Raw genomic sequence first — 22856 nt, forward strand, 5'->3', positions numbered from 1 at the left:
TCTGAAAGGACTTCCAGAGACATTTAAGCCATTTATGTTACCCAGAGAGATGACAAATTGAGTTTTGCAGAATTTAAGACGGGCTTCGGAGTTATGAAGCCATTGAAAATATGCGGACAACCGTATCCGAGGACAATGTTATGAAAGCTGGAGCGCAGCCTGGAAGAAAAAACGATTTTGCAGGTATAGCTGTTTGTGGTGCTGGAAGTACAAACATTGTTTCTTACAGGTGTGGTACAAGAGGCCACAAAGCAAAGACATGTCAGTGTAAACAGTGGTGCAGTCAGTGTAAAAGTAACAGTCACCGCGACGCAACATGCAGACGGGGAAGGCAGCGGGACAATGCACAAAAAGTTTCCGCAGAGCCAAGTGACAAAGAGTATGCTTTTCGGGCAAGCGACGCTGAGATGCGGGTACAAAATACCAAGAGGAAAAAAAAATGGTGGATGCAGGTGCAACTGCCCACATCATCACGGACATCGAGAAGTTTCAGAGGTTTGACAGCAGTTTTCAGGCCAACACACACTGCGTGGAATTGGCTGACGGCACTCGGTGTAACGGTGTTGCAAAGCAAAGATGAGAAGCGGAGGTATATTTGATAGACTACATGGGACGACGCGTCAAAGCGATGCTGAGAAACGCGCTGTACATCCCAACATATCCACAGGACATTTTCTCTGTGAAAGCAGCCACATCGAATGGAGCGACAGTGATCTTCAAGGAAGGGAAGAACGTTCTGCTACGTAAAGACGGTACCAAATACATGTGCACGACAAACTGTATTATTTCAGGGCTCAAAATTAACTTTTTTATTTGGTAGCACTGGTGCTCCCAACTTTAAAGAGTTAGGAGCACCAGCTAAAATTTAGGCGCATCCATCCAAAAATTAAAAAGCACCACAACTACAATGTTAATAGATTTATTTTATTACAAATAAAACACCACCACCGGGCTTTGCACATCCTATGGCCAGCATTTAAAATTTGGTCTTCTATTTTATTTTATTTTATTTTTTGCTGCATAAATTCCTAAATTAATACCCAAATGCTGTTGAAATAGTATAGCAGCAATAATAATTTAACAATTACAGGTAACATGATTAAGATTACAATAAAATATCTCGCAAACACGTAAAACACTGATTAATTGTGACATTACAAAAGTGACCCTAATATAGAAGGCTAATATATATTGGTATTGACAACTGCATTACCAGGATGCTTTTACTATACATACAGATACACCATATACATACAGATTTAGCAGGGCCTATAGACCCAACATCTAGAGACGGTCACAAGTATGCACTATCTTTCACAGATGATTACTCTAGTGCAGTGTTTGTTTATTTTTTGAAAAACAAGAGTGATACAGTGACTGCTACAGAAAAATTCCTTGCTGATATGGCTCCATATGGAAAGGTCAAAAGCATAAGGTCGGACAATGGTACAGAATTTACAGGAAAAGAGTACCAGGCATTATTAAGCAGAAATTGTATGAGACCCTTAGGGCCGATTCACACCGGCTGCGTGGCGTATCTGTTGCATGTCAGTTGCGTGGCGGCTGCGTCGCGTTTTCTGTGTCTGTAAATACCAGAAGCGTGCCTGACGCAGCGCTAACGCGCTGCTGTTGCTATAGGTGACACATATTTTGCCTGGAAACGCTTCCAGACGCTTGCGTGTGGCGTGAAAAATAGGCGTCGGTCCTATTCCTAGCATGCACGCGTTTTCGGCGCGGCTCGAGCCGCGCCTTAGACGTGCGTGTCATGCAGGCGGTGTGAACTGTCAAACCTGCTAACATGGGAGCCTAATTAAAACGGACACGCCACGCAGCTGAGACGCACACTCCACGCAGCCGGTGTGAATCGGCCCTAACGCCGCATTCACATGGGGCGTCAGCGTTAACGCTTCCCATTCACTTTTAACGGGTGACGTCATGCGTTGCCGAACTGAATTGTGGATCCGTCGGCGCCACGTCAGTGCCGTTGCTCGCGGCAGAAGTTGAACATTTCTAAACTTTTCCAGCGGCAATGCATGCGTCAGCCAATCAGATCGCCTTATGCAAATTACCTAGACAGAGCCAGCCAATTACGTTTATGGAAGAACGGAGCATGTGTAGTGGCCACTGTGATTGGCTGTTGGCCACGCTTCAGACAAGCCTTCCGTTAAGCGGTAACGCTTACGCCCCGTGTGAATGCGCCGTTAGATCAAGGTAGGCGTATTAAGGACGGGGTTTTCTGAAGCGCTACCGCGCTATTGGCCTGACAATGCGAACGCGTCTTGATTTTGACTACGCAGCTGGAGGTCGGAGGCTATTGGCTCCATGAGGCTTGTTTGAAGCCCTGGCTCGCACAAGCCCGATAGTCCAAAAGCGGCTATTTTTTTTAAGCTTAAAGTAGGCGTTTGCTGCCGTCACCATCTTGGCCGCGCGCCATCGCGCATCACCCGCGGATATCCAAAAATGGGTAGAGGCGGGACGTAGGTGAAGGTGAGGTGTCTGGTTGCTGAAACCACTCCTGCTTAGCTCGATTTTATTGACCCCAAGTGGCCACGCCCTTAATTATGCAGAACTTTAAAGATTAATATAATTTAAAAAAATTCACCCCCCTCACACAGGGTTCCCACACCTTAGTTAACTTCAAATTCAAGGACCTTTCGAGAACTTTCCGGGTCCAATATCCTCAAATTCAAGGACTAAATGTGGGGACATATTTCAAGTGAGAGCAAGGTTACATCGTGTTACCTTTTAAGATACATTGTTACAGTTCCATTGCTGCGTCACTGCGATGACACTTTGGGACGCCTCCAGGGGAAAGTGCGTCTGAATGTGTATATCAAATTCAACCAATGGTGAGGGCTTAATGACAAAGACAGGAAGTATATCGATATCTGAAATATTGCCAAAGACGGCGTTACGGGGACACAGTAAGTATGGCAAGAGAGACGCAGCACCTTGTTCCGTTCTCAGGGAATAACAGTAACATACATAACCCGAGACGTTTTCATGTGTCAAACACAACTATGCAAAAAAGCATTTTGGTATGAATAAAATAGATTCAAGCACTTTCAATTACCTGTATCTATGTATGTATATTTTCAAAAACTTCCCAGGGCCTTGAATTTTTTCCCCCAGATTCACAAACTTTCAAGGACCCGTGGGAACCCTGCATACAGTTGACATGAAGGGCAAACTTAGCTATACAGACCAAAAACTATTTTTTTACCAGGCTGTAAACATATTATTTTCTACTGTAAAGTTGGCCATTTTTAACTGGGGGTATATGGGAATTGACTCCCTTGGAGCCTCTAGCGGACAGTCGATGAATTGCAGTTTAAGTCACTTCCGAATTGGCTTCATTAGAGAGATCGGAAGGTTGCCCCGCGATTAAACCCCATCTGTCATAAAGTAACCAACGGGTTTTCTTATATATGCTTTCTATATAAAATCAAATAATATTTAGTATACATTATAGTTATTTGTTAAATAATAAACCTCATTGTATTGAAACTTTAAACATATTGCTTTATTTGATATTAATTTATAAGCACGGATGTTTTGTTTGTTTTATGACAGTATACAGTATAGCGTTATCTGAGTCATTTATTTTAAATTTATGTTTATTAAAAAAGAAGCAGATAAAAATAAAAGGTCAAATATTTGCAGCCCCCTCCCGATGAATGCTGATGACGTCATTTCACCGCGCCAAGCCTGCTAAAATGTCTTCGGCACAGAAAGGGAAGAAGGTGGTAAATCAGGATGAACTGCGGCGATTAATGAGAGAAAAGAAATCAGCGACCGATCGACAGAAACGCGTTGAGTCACCGTACGCCAAATACAACAGTCTGGGTCATCTGAGCTGTGTTGTGTGTAATACACCGATCAAATCTGCACTTCTCTGGCAGACACATGTACTGGGCAAACAACACAAAGATAAAGTCTCGGAACTTAAAAACAGAGACACAACATCATCATCATCATCGGGTCTGAAGAGGAAAGCCCCAGAGCACGAGACAAAGTCAGGAAAACAAAACAAACATGAGGCGACTGGAGGTGAGAAGCTTACCTGTGATATACACATTAAACTCAACACACTGCAATGATCTAATGCAACACATTAAATACACTACACACAGAATTCAACAAGTTACATAACTCTGTGTCCAGAGGAGGCTGTGAGGATTTGAAGATAATGTGCGTGCTACGCCAATCATTTTCAGTCTGTGCACACTCTTAACCCTTTACTGACACTGTCCCACAGGTGGGACGTTTGGCATAACATATTTAAAACAATGATGTCGAAACCTACACTAACAAACATATATCGTTGGAAAACTCTCAGATTAAAGTGTTCATGTTTCATAACCATTTTGCAAAAAGAATTACGTAGTAAGTAGGGCTGTCACTTTTGTGAAAAAATCATTTTCGATTTTTAATATATAAGTGTTCATTGAATCGATTGTAAAATCGATTTTCCATGTCTAAAAAAGACGTTTCCATTTAACACCAAATAACAGACAAATGCAAAGAGAGCGCCTGAAACGCACAAGTCAGCAATATTTCTTATTCATTGTCATTAAGTTTCGTGCAGAATAAAAAACAGCAACAGTAGTGCAACATTCTCTAAAAGAGTGGACTGCTGCCATAAATGAAAAACATTACTGCAGGTTCAACCGGCTGCTTTTATGATTTAGGCAATTCAAAATTAATTTTAAATAATGATTCGATCCATTTCTAACAACTGTTAAAAATGAAACTTTAAATAGACTTACTTGAAGTTGAGAACATGCTGTGTATTTTATTAAACGTAACCGACACTTAGGCGGCACTAGGCAGGCATAATGAAAAGCGCAAAAAGACTAGGGCCATTACAAATTATTGGTCAGGAAAACAAGTCGATCAACATTTTAGGGGTAAAGAGCAGAGCGCTTTTCATTCACTATGTCCATCTGTTGAGAAGACGCACTCCAACCGCACTGATGTCCCAGGGAAATTCGGGTACTTCGTTGCCAGCTGCGTATTTCGTACTGCCAATCTTCCATCTCAAAAGCGGGTCGCTGTCAGCTCGCAAGGGTGGCTCCTTGTCATAAGTCATCATCTCCTGTAAGCTCACAATTTCGATGCTGTCTCGTGTTGCACAGGTTTATTGACGTTGTCCTCCATTTTCTTTGCAAAACACTAGATGCAGCTATTGAAAGCGTGAAACTATAGGTGCGTAAAATTGCTGGGTATTTTTTGTCTAGCTTTCGCACACCTACTGCACTTTCGGAATTCTTTATTTTCTTTTTCTGCTTGTTTGTGAGTTTTGTTACTCTATATTTTTAACTGTTTAATTCTTTTAAAATTAATAGTGTACATATTTGGTTAAAATTGATTGCCTATTTTCGTTTTCGAAACGTTTTTCGGTTGGTCCAATCGATTGTGCAATCGATTTTCGAACGAAAAGTGACAGCCCTAGTAGTAAGAGGGATTTCCTAAAATGTCACGGACCAACAGGTGGGCCCAAAGTGTTGTTACATATTTATTATTACATATGAGTACATATTCACAATTTTAATATCCATCACAATAAATCTTCAAAAATTGAGATAACCTATATAATAGTGCTGCACAATTAATCGAATCGCAATCGCGATGTCAGCTGATATGACAGCAAAATGTTGCAAATATATTAAATAAATACATGTGTGGACTTGTTAACACAAACTTTCTGATAACAGTTTGATGATTTTCCTTGCTGTTTAAAAAAAGAAAGAAAAACGAACAAAAAAGGCAGTGCACGTGTGGCATTGCACATGTGTGGTGTGCGTCGTCACTTATACCAGAGCGAAGATGGATGCAGAGGAGGTTGACAGTGATCTGGTAGCTAAAAAAAAACTCTACGTCTGTTGTATGGCAGTATTTTGGATTTAGGCTTACTGACACTGAGCAGTTGCTACATCATGTGGCAATACGAAAACATTTCTAGTTTTACAAATACACATTTTAGCATTATCACTAAACTGTGTGTGGATTTTCCTTAAAACCCATCAAGTTGACTCAAGATACCATTTATTATAATCGCAATCGCACATCGCAATTATTAGCATGAATAACCGCAATGGGAAAAATTACCCAAATCGTGCAGCCCTACTATATAACATTGGAAAGCTTTAGTTTTCCTGTTAAAAACCTTTTAGCAGTAATTATAGCAGTGAAAAACTTTTTAAAAAAGTTTTCTTTTTAAACTGCTATAACAAGGGATACACCAAAAGGAAAATTCTTGTCCGAAGCTGATAAAATTAAACACTCAGCCGAATATCGAACAACCGAACAATTCTATGCATCCCTACCTATAACTATTTTTTAATTTAATATTTAGAAATTCAAACACTTTTAGTGAACTTAAACGTGTCTTTTTTTCAAAGAGCAAGATTTAGCTTCTAGACCAAAATGCCAGAATTATATTAATTTGAAGGTGCACTTCATCTTTTCACAATTAAAGGGTTAATCATATGAATCTGTAATAATTATAACATGTGTTAGGTATTGGATGACATAGTGTATATGTTTTGGACATTTTACAGGTACTGCAGCAGGACTCAAGGTGAGCACAACCGTGTCCTCACATCAGTCTGCAGGACTGGGGCTTCTGGCTGGCACGTATGATGAAGATGATGAAGAGGATGCAGACATGGACACTAGCAGTAAAGGTCCAGCTAAAGACACTGCTGCAGCTCCAAATCTTCCCGCAGATTTCTTTGACAGCGGCGTGCCAGCTGTGTCGAGCGTTTCCCACTCGGGCTCGGTATCCAAAGCGGCTGATGATGAAGAGGCGACCGCGGCGGCGGCGAAGAAAGACAACTCGGCCGAGGCTTTACCAGAGGGCTTCTTTGATGACCCCGTGAGAGATGCCAAAGTTCGCAATGTAGACACGCCCAAAGATCAGATGGACAGAGAGTGGGAGGAGTTTCAGAAAGAGATGCGGCAGGTGAACACCGCCTCCGACGCCATCGTTGCTGAAGACGATGAGGAGGGACGTTTGGAGCGACAGATCGATGAGATCGATGAACAGATTGAATGTTTTCGGCGTGTGGAGGTTTTACGGGCTAAACAGGAGGTTGTGAAGGGAAGACTGATGAAAGCCAAGCAACAGAGAAATGACACTCATTCATCCAGCAGCGATGAGGAAGATGAGGAAGGACTGATGCACGTCTTGACACAGGACTGGAGGGCAAAAGGGGCTCTTGCTTAACACATTCTCTGGTGTTCATTAAATATTGTTTTGAATTCAATGCATCTTAAAACATCTACAACCGGAAATTATTTCAACCCTTTTTCTGTGTTTCTGCAGATGCATTTCTGTGTTATATCTCAATCTCTCTTTCACAGTTGTTTGTATTTCTGGTTCTTGTGACACACCGTACTGTGAATTTTCTTTGATGAGCTCAAACATATTTAGCTGAGAGTTTATTTGGTTTTCCTGTTCAATAACAAATGAATTGCTCTGAATATTTTTGCTTAAAAACCTAATCTCATCTTCTAAATAAATCTAATGCATATATCCTGCCATTGGCAATATATCTGTAAAGAACACTGTTGATGAAACATTGTGAGACAAATACATAAAACAATGTTGTTAGCACAACTCCATCAGTAATTCCACACAGTCCACTTCTCTGGACAGGCTTTTCCCTCACATTATTTTTCTTTTATTTTTTTTAAATATTGTGCATGTTATTTTTTTGTATATTTAATGTAAATTCTGGATTATAGTTTCAAACTTTGAAATCCAGAATAAACTTGTAATCTAATGATGAGATTAAGAGTATCAGTTTAATCTTTCACATTATATTAGTCAATATTAAAGCTATCAAGATTATATTTTCACCAAGTTATATGGGAATCACAAAAATTGAAATTGGCTGGATTATAATAGGGTCAAATTTGGACAAATTCCCAAAAATTTCCTTTTGAAGAGACATTATAAGTGTTGCATGATTATTTGGAATTGGTTCTCGTCGATATAAGAATTTTTTAAAAATGGAAATAAAGCACTATATAGCACAATGGGCCGATAGTTTAAAAACAGTTGATAGTCATGGCCGGTATATCCTATCAATCAAAAGAGAACAGGAAAATGCAATGACTTTGAGCTTTGTGTATTCAAATGTAAAGAAACATCACTAGTTTAATGTTCTATGTTATCATCATATGAATGAATAACATTTATAACCACTAAATTATCAGTATCGATCAGAAAATAATTTCTGTAATTCTCTGTATCAGTGTACTTCAACCCCGGTCCTCAAGGACCCCCTTCCAGAAAGTTTTAGATGTCTCCTTCATTAACACACCTGATTTAACTCATTAGCTTGATAGGGTGACATTCTGGAAGGAGGCTCATGAGTTTTAAATAAGGAGACATCTAACTTTCTGGAAGGGGATCCTCGAGGACCAGGATTGAAAACAGTGCTCTAGATCAGGGATGGGCAACTTCGGTCCTGGAGGGCCTGCAGAGTTTAGCTCCAACCTGCCTCAGTACACCTGCCTGAAAGTTTCTAGGATGACTAGTAAGATCTTGATTGGCTGCTTCAGGTCTGTTTATGGCTAGATGAAAAAACGGCCTCATCCGAATACATTTTGTCTTATAATAAAACTAAAAACCTCACAGCCACAAATATATCACATGAGATCACACAGAAACTCATCCATAGTTAGATCTGACACACAAACACAGAGTTTACACAATACAAGCTTTTATTCATTACATTAAAGAGCTCATGCAAATCCAAAACCAACAAAAAAACTCAAACCATTATTACAATGTACACATTTCATTTGATCAAGTATCTTCCTACTGCTTAAAATTATCCTTTATTCATATATAGACATTTACACTATGTACATCTTTAATCTTTTTTTATATTATTGAACTAACAGTAAAGTGTGTGTGAATTATGATCAAAGAACTGCTTAAAACCAAAACAGCTCAATAAGATTCATTGTGTGCCTTTCTGTGGATAAAGACAAGCCAAAAAAATCACACACACACACTCTCTCACACGCACACAATAGATATTGATTTACTACTAATAATGAATGCTGTACTGTCAGTTACGTTTGGAAAAAAGACAAACAGCCAAGTGCATTGCATTATATTGTCATATAAATATCAAGAGGTTACATACATACAAAGCAATTATAATATTGCTAAATTGAGCGTTTTTATTTGCCGTTACTTCCCACAAACCTCAAATCCTTGAGATACAGAAGTTTCATGACAATGAAGCACATTTCCTTCAGTTATACTGTAATAATGAGTTTCTCTTCGTTTTAATAATGACACATTAATACAAACTACCTTAAATCAGCATAAATTAAATTAAATAAATAAAACAATGGCATAAATTAACTCTCATTATACAGTATGCCCACCATAAGAAAATGCTAGGAAATGTGCTTTCATGTCATTTTAAATTCATTCACCCGATACTATCAGGGATGACGAAACAACAACAATCACCTGATGCTAATAAAACAAGATCTTAACAAATCCTGAAAATAATTTCATCAAACTTCATTGAGAAGACACACATAAAGAAACACATTAATAGGTTTAAATGTGAGATGAATGACAGTGTGTAAAAACTCTTCACATTAGGTCCATAGATGAGAATTTGTGCCCGGTGTATTTTATTACCATATGTAGCAATGAAACAGCAGTTTCTGTCAATTCCTCCTCATAATGATGAGGATAAGAACTGACCTGAGAGCAGCTCATGCAGAAATAGCAGTCTGAAGCTCATCTAGTGTATATACATGATCCCCATCTTCATCATACAGCTGAAGAAGAGCAGCGTCTGGAGTATCTGAGCCAAACATTACCTTCAACTCCTCATACGTCAAACCACCGGACTTACGGCCTTCAAGAGCCTTCTCTAGATCTGACACAAAAAGGCCGAAATGACTCAGAAATGCATCACATCAACAGAATGATCATTGTTGAGATGCTTGTAGTCCTAATGATAGCACCCACTTTATCTAAAAACTAATCAATAATTGGAAAAAAGGCAGAAAACCCGACACACAATAGCCATTTTTCAACATGCATTCTTGTGAAAAGTCATCAGTTGCGGTTTCAATTCAAAGTTCACATCAAGCCAAGTTCAAATAACATCCCTGGTTGCCCATTTTATGGATGATGCATCAGAAGGTGTTATGTGTGGACTTATGACAGCCAATTTTCCCATAATGCATTTCACTTCAACGCCGATGAAGCTGGAACTTGCACAATATTCCAAATATTACTCTTTCTGTGTCATAAAATGATAGTTTTAAGAGCTGTTCAGTCGAGAATATATATGAATACACTTCCTAATAAATACAATAAAGCTAATCAGCATATGCATGTTTTCCTGAATCACAGATTTATATTTTCAAAAGGGAAACAAGCGTTTTATATGTTTTGTTTTATTGTAAAAATAAAATAAGAACAGCCAGGGCTGCAGGTATTGGTTAGACCGAATGACGACCTGAAGTACTCTGCTGTTTCATTTGCAATATAACCGGATTCACGTTCTCGTACTCCTGCATCTGTACTTGCCAAGTCCAAACCACTTGCAACTTGCATTCTTGGTATTGAGAAATGGCCATTGAATTGTGAAAGGAAAAGATTTTAAAACTAAACAGCACCTTTGACAGAGTCGACCCCAGGAAACAGCGCAGTCTTCCTGACAGATCTCTGTCCTCTTCTATAACGTCTCTGAGACAGAAATCTTGGACGGCGAGATGTAGAGAAACCTTAAGACCAAATAGAAAAACAATGCTCATGAAATGAGATGAAAATTCTCAAGAAATAATATCATGCAATAAACCGGTACAGACCAGAGTCATCTCCAGTATGAGATTTCTGGCCAACTGTTGACGGATGATCCTACACGATCGAGAGGGCAGTCAGTCACTTGATCAATGACACCACATAACTTTTATTATTGAACGTATATTTCTTTTCGTACATGATCAGTATTGAAGTTCTGTTGTAATGCAGACACCCATCTGGTGAGGTTTGAGAGCACAAATTGAATGCTCTGAATCTCTTCACTGGACCAGGACTGGTGAAGCACTTGACTACCATTTAATTCATTCAAGTCATCTTGAACCAACTGCATGTCCTGTAACATCCGCACAAAACCAATCAGCTTAAACAGATTAATCCTACCAGCAGGGATTTGGGGCGCCGCCCCCCAAAGTTGGCCAAAGAAGAAAGCTACTTTAACATGTTACAAAAAACTTGAATATATAATGCAAATGAATACAAAATAAAATTGTTTAGTTAGTACTATTTCCCTGTAAGTCATGTTATCATTCATTCAAAAAAATTAAAAATCAAATGTTGTGTGTGAGTCATGTTTGTGTGTCTGGGGCGCACCCCTAATAAGTGTCTATGTAGGTCAGTAAAAACCGCCACTGCCTACCACACTGTATGTGCATATAATCTCCTGTACTACCTGTTTAAGATGAGCACAACTACTGTTGTTTTCTTGAGTACTGCGTGCTGTCTGGCCTTCATTCTGCTTAAAACACAAATAACTACATTTCAAAAAGTCTCAAACATGAATCCATTAAACTGGACAGGAGAACCTTTCACATTATAAAAACTGAAGCTGGTGGCTTATTTCAAACCAAACACAGCAGCACTTAAACTTCATGAAAAATGTAAGATATTTTATACATTGTTTTCCTTGGTCTGATCTTTTCCTCTCTCCTCCACATCAGACTGTAAGAGTGTGACATCATGTTGGACACTTGTAAGGGTGCTCCCTATAGTGGCTACACTCTACAAAGAGATAGAGATCAGTTAACACTTTCATTAGCTGTGTCCCAATTCAAAGGCTGCGATCTGGACGTATTTTAAGACCGATTGCGTCACACCAGGGGCCTCATTTATAAAATGCTGCGTAAAAACCATCCTACATTTGATCTTACGATCATTTAACAAAAATGCGTACGTGTGATTTATAAACCGAACGTAAGCGCAGAAAACGTGCGTACCCCTTTCAAATCTATAAATCGCAAATGAACTTGAATTTGTGCGCGCAGCCGTGCTGTTTCAGATCTCCGCCTTTAAACGATGTGTAATACAATGTCAGAAATATAAAAAGCGCTTGTCAATGTTTAAACCCAATTTCAAACAGAAAGAATGGCTTATATTTCCAAAAACCTGCAGCAATCAGACAAGCAAAAGTTCGTACGTCTGCTCAGACTCTGATGTGACGCTAAGCACTTTTCCACGTCAAAGACAGTTTTTATAAATATGGACTTTGCCGTGGATTTTTACCTATGCACACCTTACGATCAAATCTGTGCGTACGCACGCTTTATAAATGAGGCCCCAGGCTAGTAAGGCCGTCCCAATTCAAAGGATGCTTAAAATGAAGCCTCAAAATGCGTCCTTATTTCTCAGCGCTATTAAGCACAGAACCAATGGATCCTTCACAACATACGCTATCACGAGATTCATTGCGCGCCTGTAATGGCTGAATATTTTAAAACAAACAATTAAAACCTTTTTGTATTTAGCAAAAGAAAGTTTCACTGCTTTAGTACGTTTAAGTTATGTTTTGTATTAATATTATTCTGTGCATGTTGCATCAATTACTTTGATATATTGTTGATTAGTTTAATCTACATCTCTACACGTCATATTTTCTAAAATAAATTAATCTTTTTCTGGTTCCATATTGATCTTAATAAGTCAGAAACGTCTCCGCTGTGTTTTGCTGACAGACGCAGTTGGCAAATTATGGGTCCTCCGAAGCCTAGACGTCTCATTTCAGTTCTCTTCGGGACACCTTCAAAGACAGAGTACAGGCTTGTGCTTAATTCAGAATTTCAGAATTAGCCTCCATTCAATTCATGAATTTGAATTGAATTGACTCCCCCCTACAGGAAGTTGAATTTGAATTGGAAGTGGAATTAAATTCATGGCATTTCAAAGAAATTCCACAGTCACACAACAGAAAGAATCTCACATTCAAGTGTTAGGAAAGTTAATTGTTTGACAACCATTTTAAATACTTGGTTAAAATAAAGCATTCTGGGAAATAAAGTCATGTTCCATCGTGTTCCAAAAAATTACAATTACAAAAAATCAAACTTAATTATTTGTTATGTGACTAGAGCTTTTAACATTAATTGCTGGGGGAAACATTTCCTGTTAATGTAATCTGTACAAGTAGTTCAAACTTATATAATTTATAGAATATGTAACGCAATCATATCTGATATCTGACATACTGTAACGCTTCATTTTTAACACTTTACTTACTTTATAATATGTATGTGAATTTCTTTGAATTTCTATTGAATTGCAATTCTGCTTCCTTTAATTTAGATTCAAGCTGTAATTCTAGATCCTGTTTTTGACATCAATTCAAATTCAAGAATTGAATTGAGTCATTCTCAATTCAATTCTGAATTGTGCACAAGCCTGACAGAGTACTCAACTTTTGGGGTTGCGTTCTTAGAGGGTCGCAGCTCTTGAACTGGGACACAGATGTTGTCTTCACATGTGATTTTTTTGTAATGCATAAGAAAAAAGCAAACCTTCTGAAGTTCCTCCACAGCTCTTGGAAGTGAAATGAGATCTGATGCTGATTTGATGTTTGCTTTCAGATGATTCACAGCAGAATCAAGTGCGCTGAGCTACACAAGACAAGCATAAATATATTATACATACTGTTTTTCAAACTGTTTGTTCCCCCAACACAAAAAATACTTTTCTTAAAGGGGTCATATTATGAGATTTTTTTAAGATGTAAGTTAAATCTTTGGTGTCCCAAGAGTGTGAAGGTGAGGATTTAACTGAAAATACCCCACAGATAATTAATTACAGCATGTTAAAATTGCAAATTTGTAGGTCTGAGCAAAAGTGAGCCGTTTTGGGGTGTTTCCTTTAAAATGCAAATGAGCGGATGAAGTCCAAACACTGATCACAATGATGGTGATTTGTTGTAATTGAAACTCAATTGTGCTGTCAAGTTCTTCTTTTCTCCCTCTTACTCTCTGAAATAAATAGCAGTGCTGTGGTTGGATAGTGCAGATAAAGGGGGCGGTATTATAATAATTCGCCATGCTACCTACCTCACAAAACAGGCGAAATCTGAACGACCTAATTTTTCACATGCTTGCAGTAAATGGCTTACCCAAACAAAGTTACTGGGTTGATCTTTATCACATTTTCTAGGTTGATAGAAGCACTGGGGACCCAATTATAGCACTTAAATATGAAAAAAGTCTGATTTTCATCCTATGATTTTCATCCTATGACCCCTTTAAGTTAATCATTTATTTTGGTGAAAACTACAAAATGAGAACATATCAAATTTATAATTTCAAAAATAACATTTTCAGATGGACAGGTGTCAAGATTTATTTTTCCACAGAAGAAGAAAAAAATCATTCAGGTTTAAAACTTTCATTTAGGAGTGAATCATTCTCTTATGATCAAATATTACACCTATTATTAAACCAACTGGATCCTTCATTTTGTTTTTACAATCTTGTCTTGACTCTGACTACATTACACTGAGCAGAGCAGTACTGCATGGTTAACAGTCACTTAAAGGGCACCTTTCACGTTTTTACATTTCTTTTGTTGTGTAAGTGTGTTTTAGTTCATGTATATGCTAAAGGTACAAATCCCCAAGTAAACGATAGTGCGAGTTATCATCTCCAACATGAATCTCTTTTCTTGGACTACAACAAACACACGGATTGTAGACAACAGTTTACTTCCTGGGATTGGTGATGTAGTAAAGACCGACATTATCATAATTCCTCCTGCTTCAGACTCACAGCCTGTAAGTTCACTTCTGTTAGCATTGCATTGTGAGCGAATCTTTCAAACATGGTAAGGAGCGTCACATTTCCGGCTGACGTGAGGGGTATTTAGTCTAGTGATGCACCGAAATGAAAATTCTTGGCCGAAACCGAAAAAAGGAAACCAAGGCCGAAACACCGAAACCGAAACACCGAAATAAATTATTATGCCAATTATTAGTACGATTGCATTTATAATCATTCATTTATTTATTTATAATGGGACCATGCACAATTTTTAACATAAAATTTTCATCTCATGTATTGTACCGGATTTAGCCGAGGGCTAATTTTCATCCGTAGTCCCCCAGGCAGGTCAATACTAACATAACGTTACACAAACAATACCTATGTTCACATATATCAAATACACACACACATACCAGGGCCATAAATAAATTAATCAATCAGTTTAACTACAACAGTCTTAATATGGCTATCACTGTGTACTAACTTTACTAGGGGTGTGTGACGGATTAAAAAAACCTCACAGTTCGGATCACATTACAGTTTTTCAGGCACAGATCAGATTATTTTTCGGATCAGCAAAAAGCGGGTGGGAAAAATCTAATAAACAATAAAGAAATTGCAAACATTTATAAAAGAGAACAACGTTGTACATCAATAAGGTCTGAAATTAGCATTACAGAAATCAAATTAAATGAATCATAACACAATAAATTAAGTCTGTGTCATTAATGTTAATCAAACAACCCATGACAAAGAGACAAATAGCTCTAAAAAATAATAATATATTTAAGTAGGTTAATCTGACTGTAATCTATACATACACTTAAGACATAAACAAATGTTTTTATTAGAAAAAGAATACTGTGGAGATAATTTTGTTTATATGTGCCCTGTTAATAACAGAGAGATTTTATGTTTGCTTGTTTTTTTTAAACGCGTTTCTCTCGTATGTGCACTACCGAGGGCACTTAAACGCGTACACATACAGAGACCGAGGGTGAATCCCAAACAGTGCAACAGTCGCTCCACATAAAAACGTTACGTTGTGTTTCGTTGCTTTATTCGCCAAATGTACGTTAATGGATTACAGTATGAGACACATTAGAGCGACTCTCTCTAAAGTTTACACATCAAGACATTCTTAATCTTTGCAGACGCGTGCAAATGGCTCGACCGTGAGTGAAACCTGCTTGAGCATGAAGGGGAGGGGTGGGAGACGACTGATCACCGTGAGTGAAACCCAAGCGCTAGCGCACGGATGGGAGGGGCGCGGTTGACATTCATTTTCGGTTTACATTTTCGGCTGGATTTTTTATTTTGGCAATGAAATAGGTGCCCTTTAAGTACACCGTTAATATCCTAGTCAAAACTAAAATAATCTTGACAAACAATACATCGTTGGAAATCTCTAAGTGTCTAGTTTTCACATTTCGTCACCATTTTGCAAAAAGTATAACGCAGTGAGAGTAATTTCTAAAATGTCACAGGTCCAAATGTGAGCCCAACTTTGTTTACATATAGACGGTTTCAGCAGTAACAACATAAACAAGCGGCTTTCGTAAAAAAACACATCACTTCCGGTAAACTCGGCTAAGAATAAATAACAACAAAATCCATTTAAAGTAGTTCATTCATTTATATAACAAGCAAAATTAACAACACATAGATTACCTAGGAAACCAAAACTTTTGTTATTATTTCGACGAGGAATTTGTTTAAGAGTTCAGTTTCATCAACTAGTCATTAAATAAACCGGAAGTAAAGTTCGGACCAGATGCGTAATCGCGTCACCGCATGTGTGTCCGACGAAACCGTCTATTTAAAACAACAAATATCCCATCCTACCCTTAATAATATTGACAAACTTTAGGGCTGCACGATAAATCGCATGCGATTGTCACGTGCATCTCGTCAGTAATGCCGCTCCATCTGAAAACAGCTGTTGGCGATTTAATACTAATCAAGGAACCGGCATTACTGACGAGATGCACGTGATATCGCATGCGATTTATCGTGCAGCCCTACTATATATCAATGGAAAGCTCTAGTTTTCTTTTTTTTAAACCTTTTTTTTTTTTGCAGTAATAATAATGCAGTGACAGTAATTTATTAATTTGTGATGCTTTGTAAGAACAGCAGGCAGCAACCTCATTTTTTGCAATTTTCAGAACTAATTGAGACTAAACATGAGACTTAATAAACTTAATCTCTGAAATAAACTTAAACTTTTGATTTAATATTAACAACTCAAGACACTTTGGTGAAAAACTTTACAGTGTCTCCTTTAAAAAGAGACCAAGGCTTCTAGACCAAAGAATACCAGAGCTATATTAAGGTGCCTTTACCACTGCAAAAAAAAGGAGGGGGAGGGGGGGTGACAGTAAGTAAACAAGACGTGTGTGTACCTTTTGGTTGATTTCTGTCAGATTAGACCAAAGTTTAGCCAAGCTTCTGTCTCCACTTTCGATATCGTCCAGTTTTCTCTGTCTCGCCTTCACATCTTCATTGAGCTTCTGGATCTCGTGTGCTGAAAGTTTCTGACTGGTTTCCACTGTGAAATTCATGCAACAATTCACCATTCAGAACTTCACAACACTGAGGACAATTTCACAAACACCAGATGTTGTGGACTCACGTATACGGATCTTCTCCTTCATGGAGTCCAGGTCCTGTTTGAGGGCGATCTGCATCCATATAAGACCTGCACAGGCCACCACACACGCGGCCAGGAGGACGAAGACGCACAGCGGGTAACAAATCGAGCAGCACCGGACGGAACCCCTGACGTCATCATACAAACAAAACATAAACAGAGAGATCTCGTTATTCATCATTTAGGTGTGTGTGTGTGTAGTGTAGTGTAGTGTAAAAACTCACAGCAGGCCGCTTCGGCTGCTGAACTCCTGATCCTCTGAACTGGACTCCGACTCGGATTCGGGCGGCTCGGTTCGCAGTAATCGGTGTCCACACGTCTGTTTACTTTTCTTCCTGGTGTTGTCGCTCAGTCCGATCAAAGCATTCAGTTCCTTTCTCTTTTTCATCTTCTTCTGAGGACTCATAATGATTTAGATTTCAACTGATCGAACTTAATGTTCCTGGATCTGCCGATTTAAATGACCGCTGATGTGGTCAGACCCTGTTTATAAGTCACATTCATCGGGTTAGCATCATCTTTAGGATATCGATGCATAAAGAAATCATATTAACTTACATAAAGACCGAATGTAACGTTAGCTCTTTATCCACACATAAACGCGTCGCTCTAAAGCACAACATTAGCTTGTGCTCGACAGGAAAATGGCGAACTGTGTGACTTTGCAACTCCACATTATCGCTGTATCCATGCGATCGAAACAAGTTAACTATCCAACATCGGTAACTACAGCCAATCTTCACGTTAAGCGATAGTTAACGACAGAAACGGACGCTTACGGTCAAGCCGCCGCTACGGAAGTCGTAGACTTGCTCGAGTCAAACGCTACGGTTCCGTTACACGCAGATCAAAAGAATGAAACCGCACTACAATCATAATCGGAATTCAGTGCAAATATGTCTTGTATAAAACACAAACATGAAATCCTGTGGAGAAAGAAAACAGAAGCGTCACGACGAGCCGAAATACTGCCCGTGTCACGTGACTTCAGCGAACACGCCTGCGTTACGTCACAACCCTTACAAAAATTAACAATGGTTTTACTACAGTTAAACAACATTGTCATTCTACGGATATGTCCATTCTTCTAACTCTAGCCTTTACATAAATATTACACTTGAAAAACACTTTAGGGTTACAATTTTTTTATATTTTAAAATGAAACGTATTAAATTTGAACAGTTACACTTTCTTTTTTTTTCTTTCACATGTGACATGATGATCATTTAAATGCATCGAATTCTGCTACACTTAAAGGGACACTTCACCCATTTGCATAAAGCTTGTATAGTAAGAACCCCACCCCAGTCATGTTTTTGAATGGTCGAGCATCATTTCCTCAGTTGCCGCTGAGACAGGAGAAATACAGATTTCAGTGTTGCACTTCCTTCTTTCAATGATGTAAAAATCATCATTTTGCATCATTGAAAGAAGGAAGTCCAATATCTTTGTTGAGGGAGTAACACTAAAAACCTCCCTTTCCTCAGTCAAATAGGCACCAAATTCTAAATGTATGTTACATATCGATTACAAATATGCAGGGCCGCATTAATGCATGGGCTTACCTGGGCTTAAGCCCAGGGCCTCGGGCTGGGAAGGGCCCCGAGTTGCCGGAAAAAAATAACTGCCGCATTTTATAAAAAGTTGATACTCCCTTTAAAATTATGCTTAATCGCTTTGCTTTGAATGTCCGTGCGTGAATGCAGTTCCTGCGCAAGAAAATCTCTCACTTACTATAGGCTACCCTGCAATCATTAGTGAGCTTTTTAAAATTTCTGTCTGAAATATCCATTATTGCATTTCTGAAGGCAACACAGACAACTTTCTGATAAAGTGACCAAAAGTGCCTTTCAAGTGATGAACAAAGACTAAACCGAGGACGCGTTTTTATCTTAATATGAAAGACAACGTGTATAAACATTCATTAAATGATTCCTCGTAACATTTTAAAGCCAAGATGTACAGAACAGCACACAAAGATATTAAACAAAACATTTTTGATAACTAAATCTAATAAATAACAAATTATGTGCTGCCTCGGAAGCCACGGCTAAGTTCAGCGATCGTTTCATTTTGAGATTTAGCGTGGCAAGGAAATAAAAGACGAGAAATTACATATAATTTGTTACTGTAAATTATAAAAAAACAAGCTTTATATACAATTACTTAAACGGTTCATTTATAACCAAAAAACACTGAAATTAAGGATTTTATAGACACCAGGGGCGTCGCTAGACCCCTTTTACTGGGGCACGTGCCCCAGTGTAAATCTTTTGTGCCCCTGTGTAAATCTCAAGTTTACATTTTAGCAGTTAACTAGTTTATTCCTTTACAAAGACAAAAACGGATGAATATGCAATGTAGTTACCCAATTCACGTTTGAAAAAGCGACGCAGCAGTCGCACTGACACGTGCACGCCTCAATTCATGTCCGCGTCCGCGCACGGACATGAATGGGTGCGCGGACGCGGACATGAATTGAGGCGAGCACGACTGTTTTGCCGTGCGCAGCCGCATACAAAGTACACGCGATGACGAGACTAAAGTAAGTTTCTAAATAATAATGAAAAGTTTCTAAATAATAATGAAAATCTTATTTTCACCCGATCATTGACGCATGTGATGGACATCAGAAATGTTTTGTGCAAAAGGGAAGCAAAAATGAGAGATGATGAATTTAAGGGAGTAAAGACACATAACATCTAACCCTGTCAGGGCTTAAACATTAGAGGGAAAATCTCAGGAAAACCACTGTCAATAGTCAATAAAATTGCATTGTTCACATACAAAAACTGTGTTATACTGTTCTGTATTTTCAGATATGAAATTAATATTTAGTTCACAAGCTCTAGGTCATTACGTAAATAGTTAGCAGTAACTAAGATAGATTTTTTAGTAGCAGTCATAAAATGAAAATATTCTTAAAAAAAAAAAAGTTATTAATCATTGTTATGTAAAATGCAAATGTGCATACATTTTTTTTTCTCTCCGGCCATTATTTCCAAACATTTTATGCCTTTAAACATGTTAATAATGTTGTATATGTATATATGAAGATGATACTTAAAAATTTTTAAATAAATGTTTGTCTTTCCCAGTACTTGTTGCAATGTTGGAATAGTGGATTAAGCAAAGGAAATTGTATCTTGCAGGCTTTCAGGAAAAAGTAAAAAAAATGGGGGGCCCGTGCCCCAGTAGAGCTTTATGTCTAGCAACGCCCCTGATAGACACTATATATGCTTTATTATTTTGCACAGAAATATCTGATTACTTACTTTCACTTTGATCATCTCTGTGTTCACAAAAACGGCTTACCTGTTTTGTAGCTCAACTTTTGACAAGTTAAGCAACCTTTTTAAATACATTTTAAAACTTATACTTGTCGAAAAAATCAGTTTTTTGATGTTACGTTTGATGAATGCCTAAATATGATCACGCAGAGCACCTAGCACGTTCGGCTAAGTTGAATGTGACAGCATGCAACCGCGCAACATCGACACAACAAAAAGCAATCCAAAACTTACAGAACCTAAATTAGATCAGAATTTAACTTTATAATTAATAAAACATAAAAACAAAATAAAGTCAGAATCAATAGGTGCAGAACATGGGTGCAAAATGCCTAAATGCGCAGGGGAATAAAACCCACAAATAGTTAAATCAGATAACACTAAATAATCTATAACTTAAATAAAAACAAGGAAATATTAAAATTAATTTTAAAATAACGAAAGTATAGAATTACCTGTTTTGTCTTTTTAATTGCAGAAACAAAGAGACTTTGCAATGGTTTCTGGATATGGACGTCTAGCCCTGTCACGGGATTTAGGCTATTAACAGACTTTAAAAATATTTATTAAAGCTACTATATTATTTACTTAGTATTATTATAATAGGATGTATATTTTTTATATTGGAAGAAAGCTGTTAAATGTGAAATCAGATACTGTGCACTCTTACAGCCAAAATGAAATGATCCTCAGTTTTATAACACATCTGCGACAATTGACTGTGCAGTAGTCGAATCAGGCTTCTCCTGTCAAAGCATCGAATCTTAGACTATTCGGGTCACCTAGGACTATGTGCATATGTTATGCAGTGATATTTGTGTATATTGCGGGCATTCTGATATGGTTTTAATATTTTGTAATTCCATTTATTCCAGCAAAATAAAAGCCTGACAACTTGCACTTAGTGATTATAAAGATTGTGTGAATGTAGGCTGCAATTCTGGTGGATAAAGGGCCACACAAAATGATAAAGCCCAGGGGCCCCTTACAGTGTTAATGCGGCCCTGCAAATATGACACACTTTCAATAAAGATTAATGTTTCTATGAAATGCTCCTTTAAGAATTGAGCTTTAAAGCTAAAAAAATTATAAATAATATTTCATAAACACCTTTAATATTGCTAAAGAAGTAAGGTAACACCAGTGACAAAAAACATGGTGTATGCAGTCTTGCACACACACACAAAAAAAAAATCATTAAGCTGTCATTTATGTGTACTCATAAAGTCAAAGAGTAATCTTATAATGTGGTCTAAGTTTAAATGTTAGAAAAAGAAATACATTTTAAGACTTCTTGACATACCAAAAGTGGGTGTTTCTGTAGAATGCCCCTGCTAACCACGGTTACCACAAAATAGCCCATGGTTTTCAAAAACCATAAACCATACTACAGTAAAAACATGGTTACTTGGGATGGTTACTTTAAAAATGTATTCCAAAAATGTAGTACAAAGTAGTTACTTCATAAAAAAGTATTTAGTAACGTAATCCAAGTACCACAATATGAAAGTAATGTAACTGATTACTTTTGGATTACATCAAGATCAGATATTATATAAAAAAACAACAACTTTTATTTATTAAGAATTTCACAGAATTTTATGTAAAGGACTATACAGACACCTAGTGGCTACAGTCAGGGTTAGGGAATAACGGATTACATGTAATCAGGATACAAAAAACTAGTAACTGTAATCCGTTACAGTTATGTAAAAAAAACATACCCTGCTGAAAAAAAACAATTAAACCATTACAGAAAATTCTAATGGTTTCCATTAAAATACCAATAGGAACCATTAGCTTTTACCATTAAAACCACTACACTGTGTTTTGGGCCATTAGAACCAATAAAATCCCAATAAAACGAATAGATTTTCTGTGATGGTGTCCATTGGTTTTTTTTAGCAGGGTACTTAATCAGATTACAGTTAAATTCTTTAAAAAATAGGAATACTTTCACAATTACAGCTTTACTGTACAGTAATTTGATCACATTTTTCAAATAAAAACCGGGGACATGCCTAAGTTCAATAGTTATAATATCATTGAAATCTATTTGTTATCACCTACGAATTAAAAAAAAA

The 22856-nt window shown here is 37.7% G+C and overlaps 2 protein-coding genes across 3 annotated transcripts; one reads left to right on the forward strand and one right to left on the reverse strand.

The window, feature by feature from the left end:
* The first annotated feature begins 3668 nt into the window (after nucleotides 1-3668).
* On the forward strand, nucleotides 3669-7555 carry znf830 (zinc finger protein 830). The gene is made up of 2 exons (XM_055201108.2): nucleotides 3669-4050; nucleotides 6564-7555. The coding sequence occupies exons 1-2, from the start codon at nucleotides 3678-3680 to the stop codon at nucleotides 7229-7231; spliced, it is 1041 nt and encodes a 346-aa protein (XP_055057083.2). The 5' UTR covers nucleotides 3669-3677; the 3' UTR covers nucleotides 7232-7555.
* Nucleotides 7556-8718: 1163 nt separating this feature from the next.
* Nucleotides 8719-18488, reverse strand: efcab14 (EF-hand calcium binding domain 14). 2 transcript variants are annotated; one of them, XM_055201105.2, is made up of 11 exons: nucleotides 18041-18487; nucleotides 17707-17965; nucleotides 17465-17610; nucleotides 17235-17380; nucleotides 13585-13683; nucleotides 11711-11815; nucleotides 11487-11552; nucleotides 10995-11150; nucleotides 10864-10912; nucleotides 10672-10779; nucleotides 8719-9923 (listed from the first exon to the last, which is right to left on the reverse strand). In XM_055201105.2, exons 2-11 carry the CDS (start codon nucleotides 17886-17888, stop codon nucleotides 9757-9759), a joined length of 1224 nt encoding a protein of 407 aa, XP_055057080.2. In that variant the 5' UTR covers nucleotides 17889-17965; nucleotides 18041-18487; the 3' UTR covers nucleotides 8719-9756. The 2 variants fall into 2 exon arrangements, with proteins under 2 accessions (XP_055057080.2, XP_055057082.2); XM_055201107.2 differs by having other exon boundaries at nucleotides 11487-11549; nucleotides 17707-18488.
* Between the last annotated feature and the right edge of the window lie 4368 nt (nucleotides 18489-22856).

Source organism: Misgurnus anguillicaudatus, chromosome 2 (assembly GCF_027580225.2).
Source record: "Misgurnus anguillicaudatus chromosome 2, ASM2758022v2, whole genome shotgun sequence".
In the NCBI taxonomy this organism is placed as follows: domain Eukaryota; kingdom Metazoa; phylum Chordata; class Actinopteri; order Cypriniformes; family Cobitidae; genus Misgurnus; species Misgurnus anguillicaudatus.

Bases quoted from the DNA above. Each gene is read 5' to 3' on its own strand.
- znf830 (XM_055201108.2), top strand. From the start codon at position 3,678: ATGCTGATGACGTCATTTCACCGCGCCAAGCCTGCTAAAATGTCTTCG. The intron at 4,051-6,563 runs GTGAGAAGCTTA...GACATTTTACAG, and splicing joins CAAACATGAGGCGACTGGAG to GTACTGCAGCAGGACTCAAG.
- efcab14 (XM_055201105.2), bottom strand. From the start codon at position 17,888: ATGAGTCCTCAGAAGAAGATGAAAAAGAGAAAGGAACTGAATGCTTTG. The intron at 13,684-17,234 runs GTACACACACGT...TGTCTTGTGTAG, and splicing joins TGACAGAAATCAACCAAAAG to CTCAGCGCACTTGATTCTGC. The intron at 9,924-10,671 runs GTGCTGTTTAGT...TTTTTGTGTCAG, and splicing joins TGGGGTCGACTCTGTCAAAG to ATCTAGAGAAGGCTCTTGAA.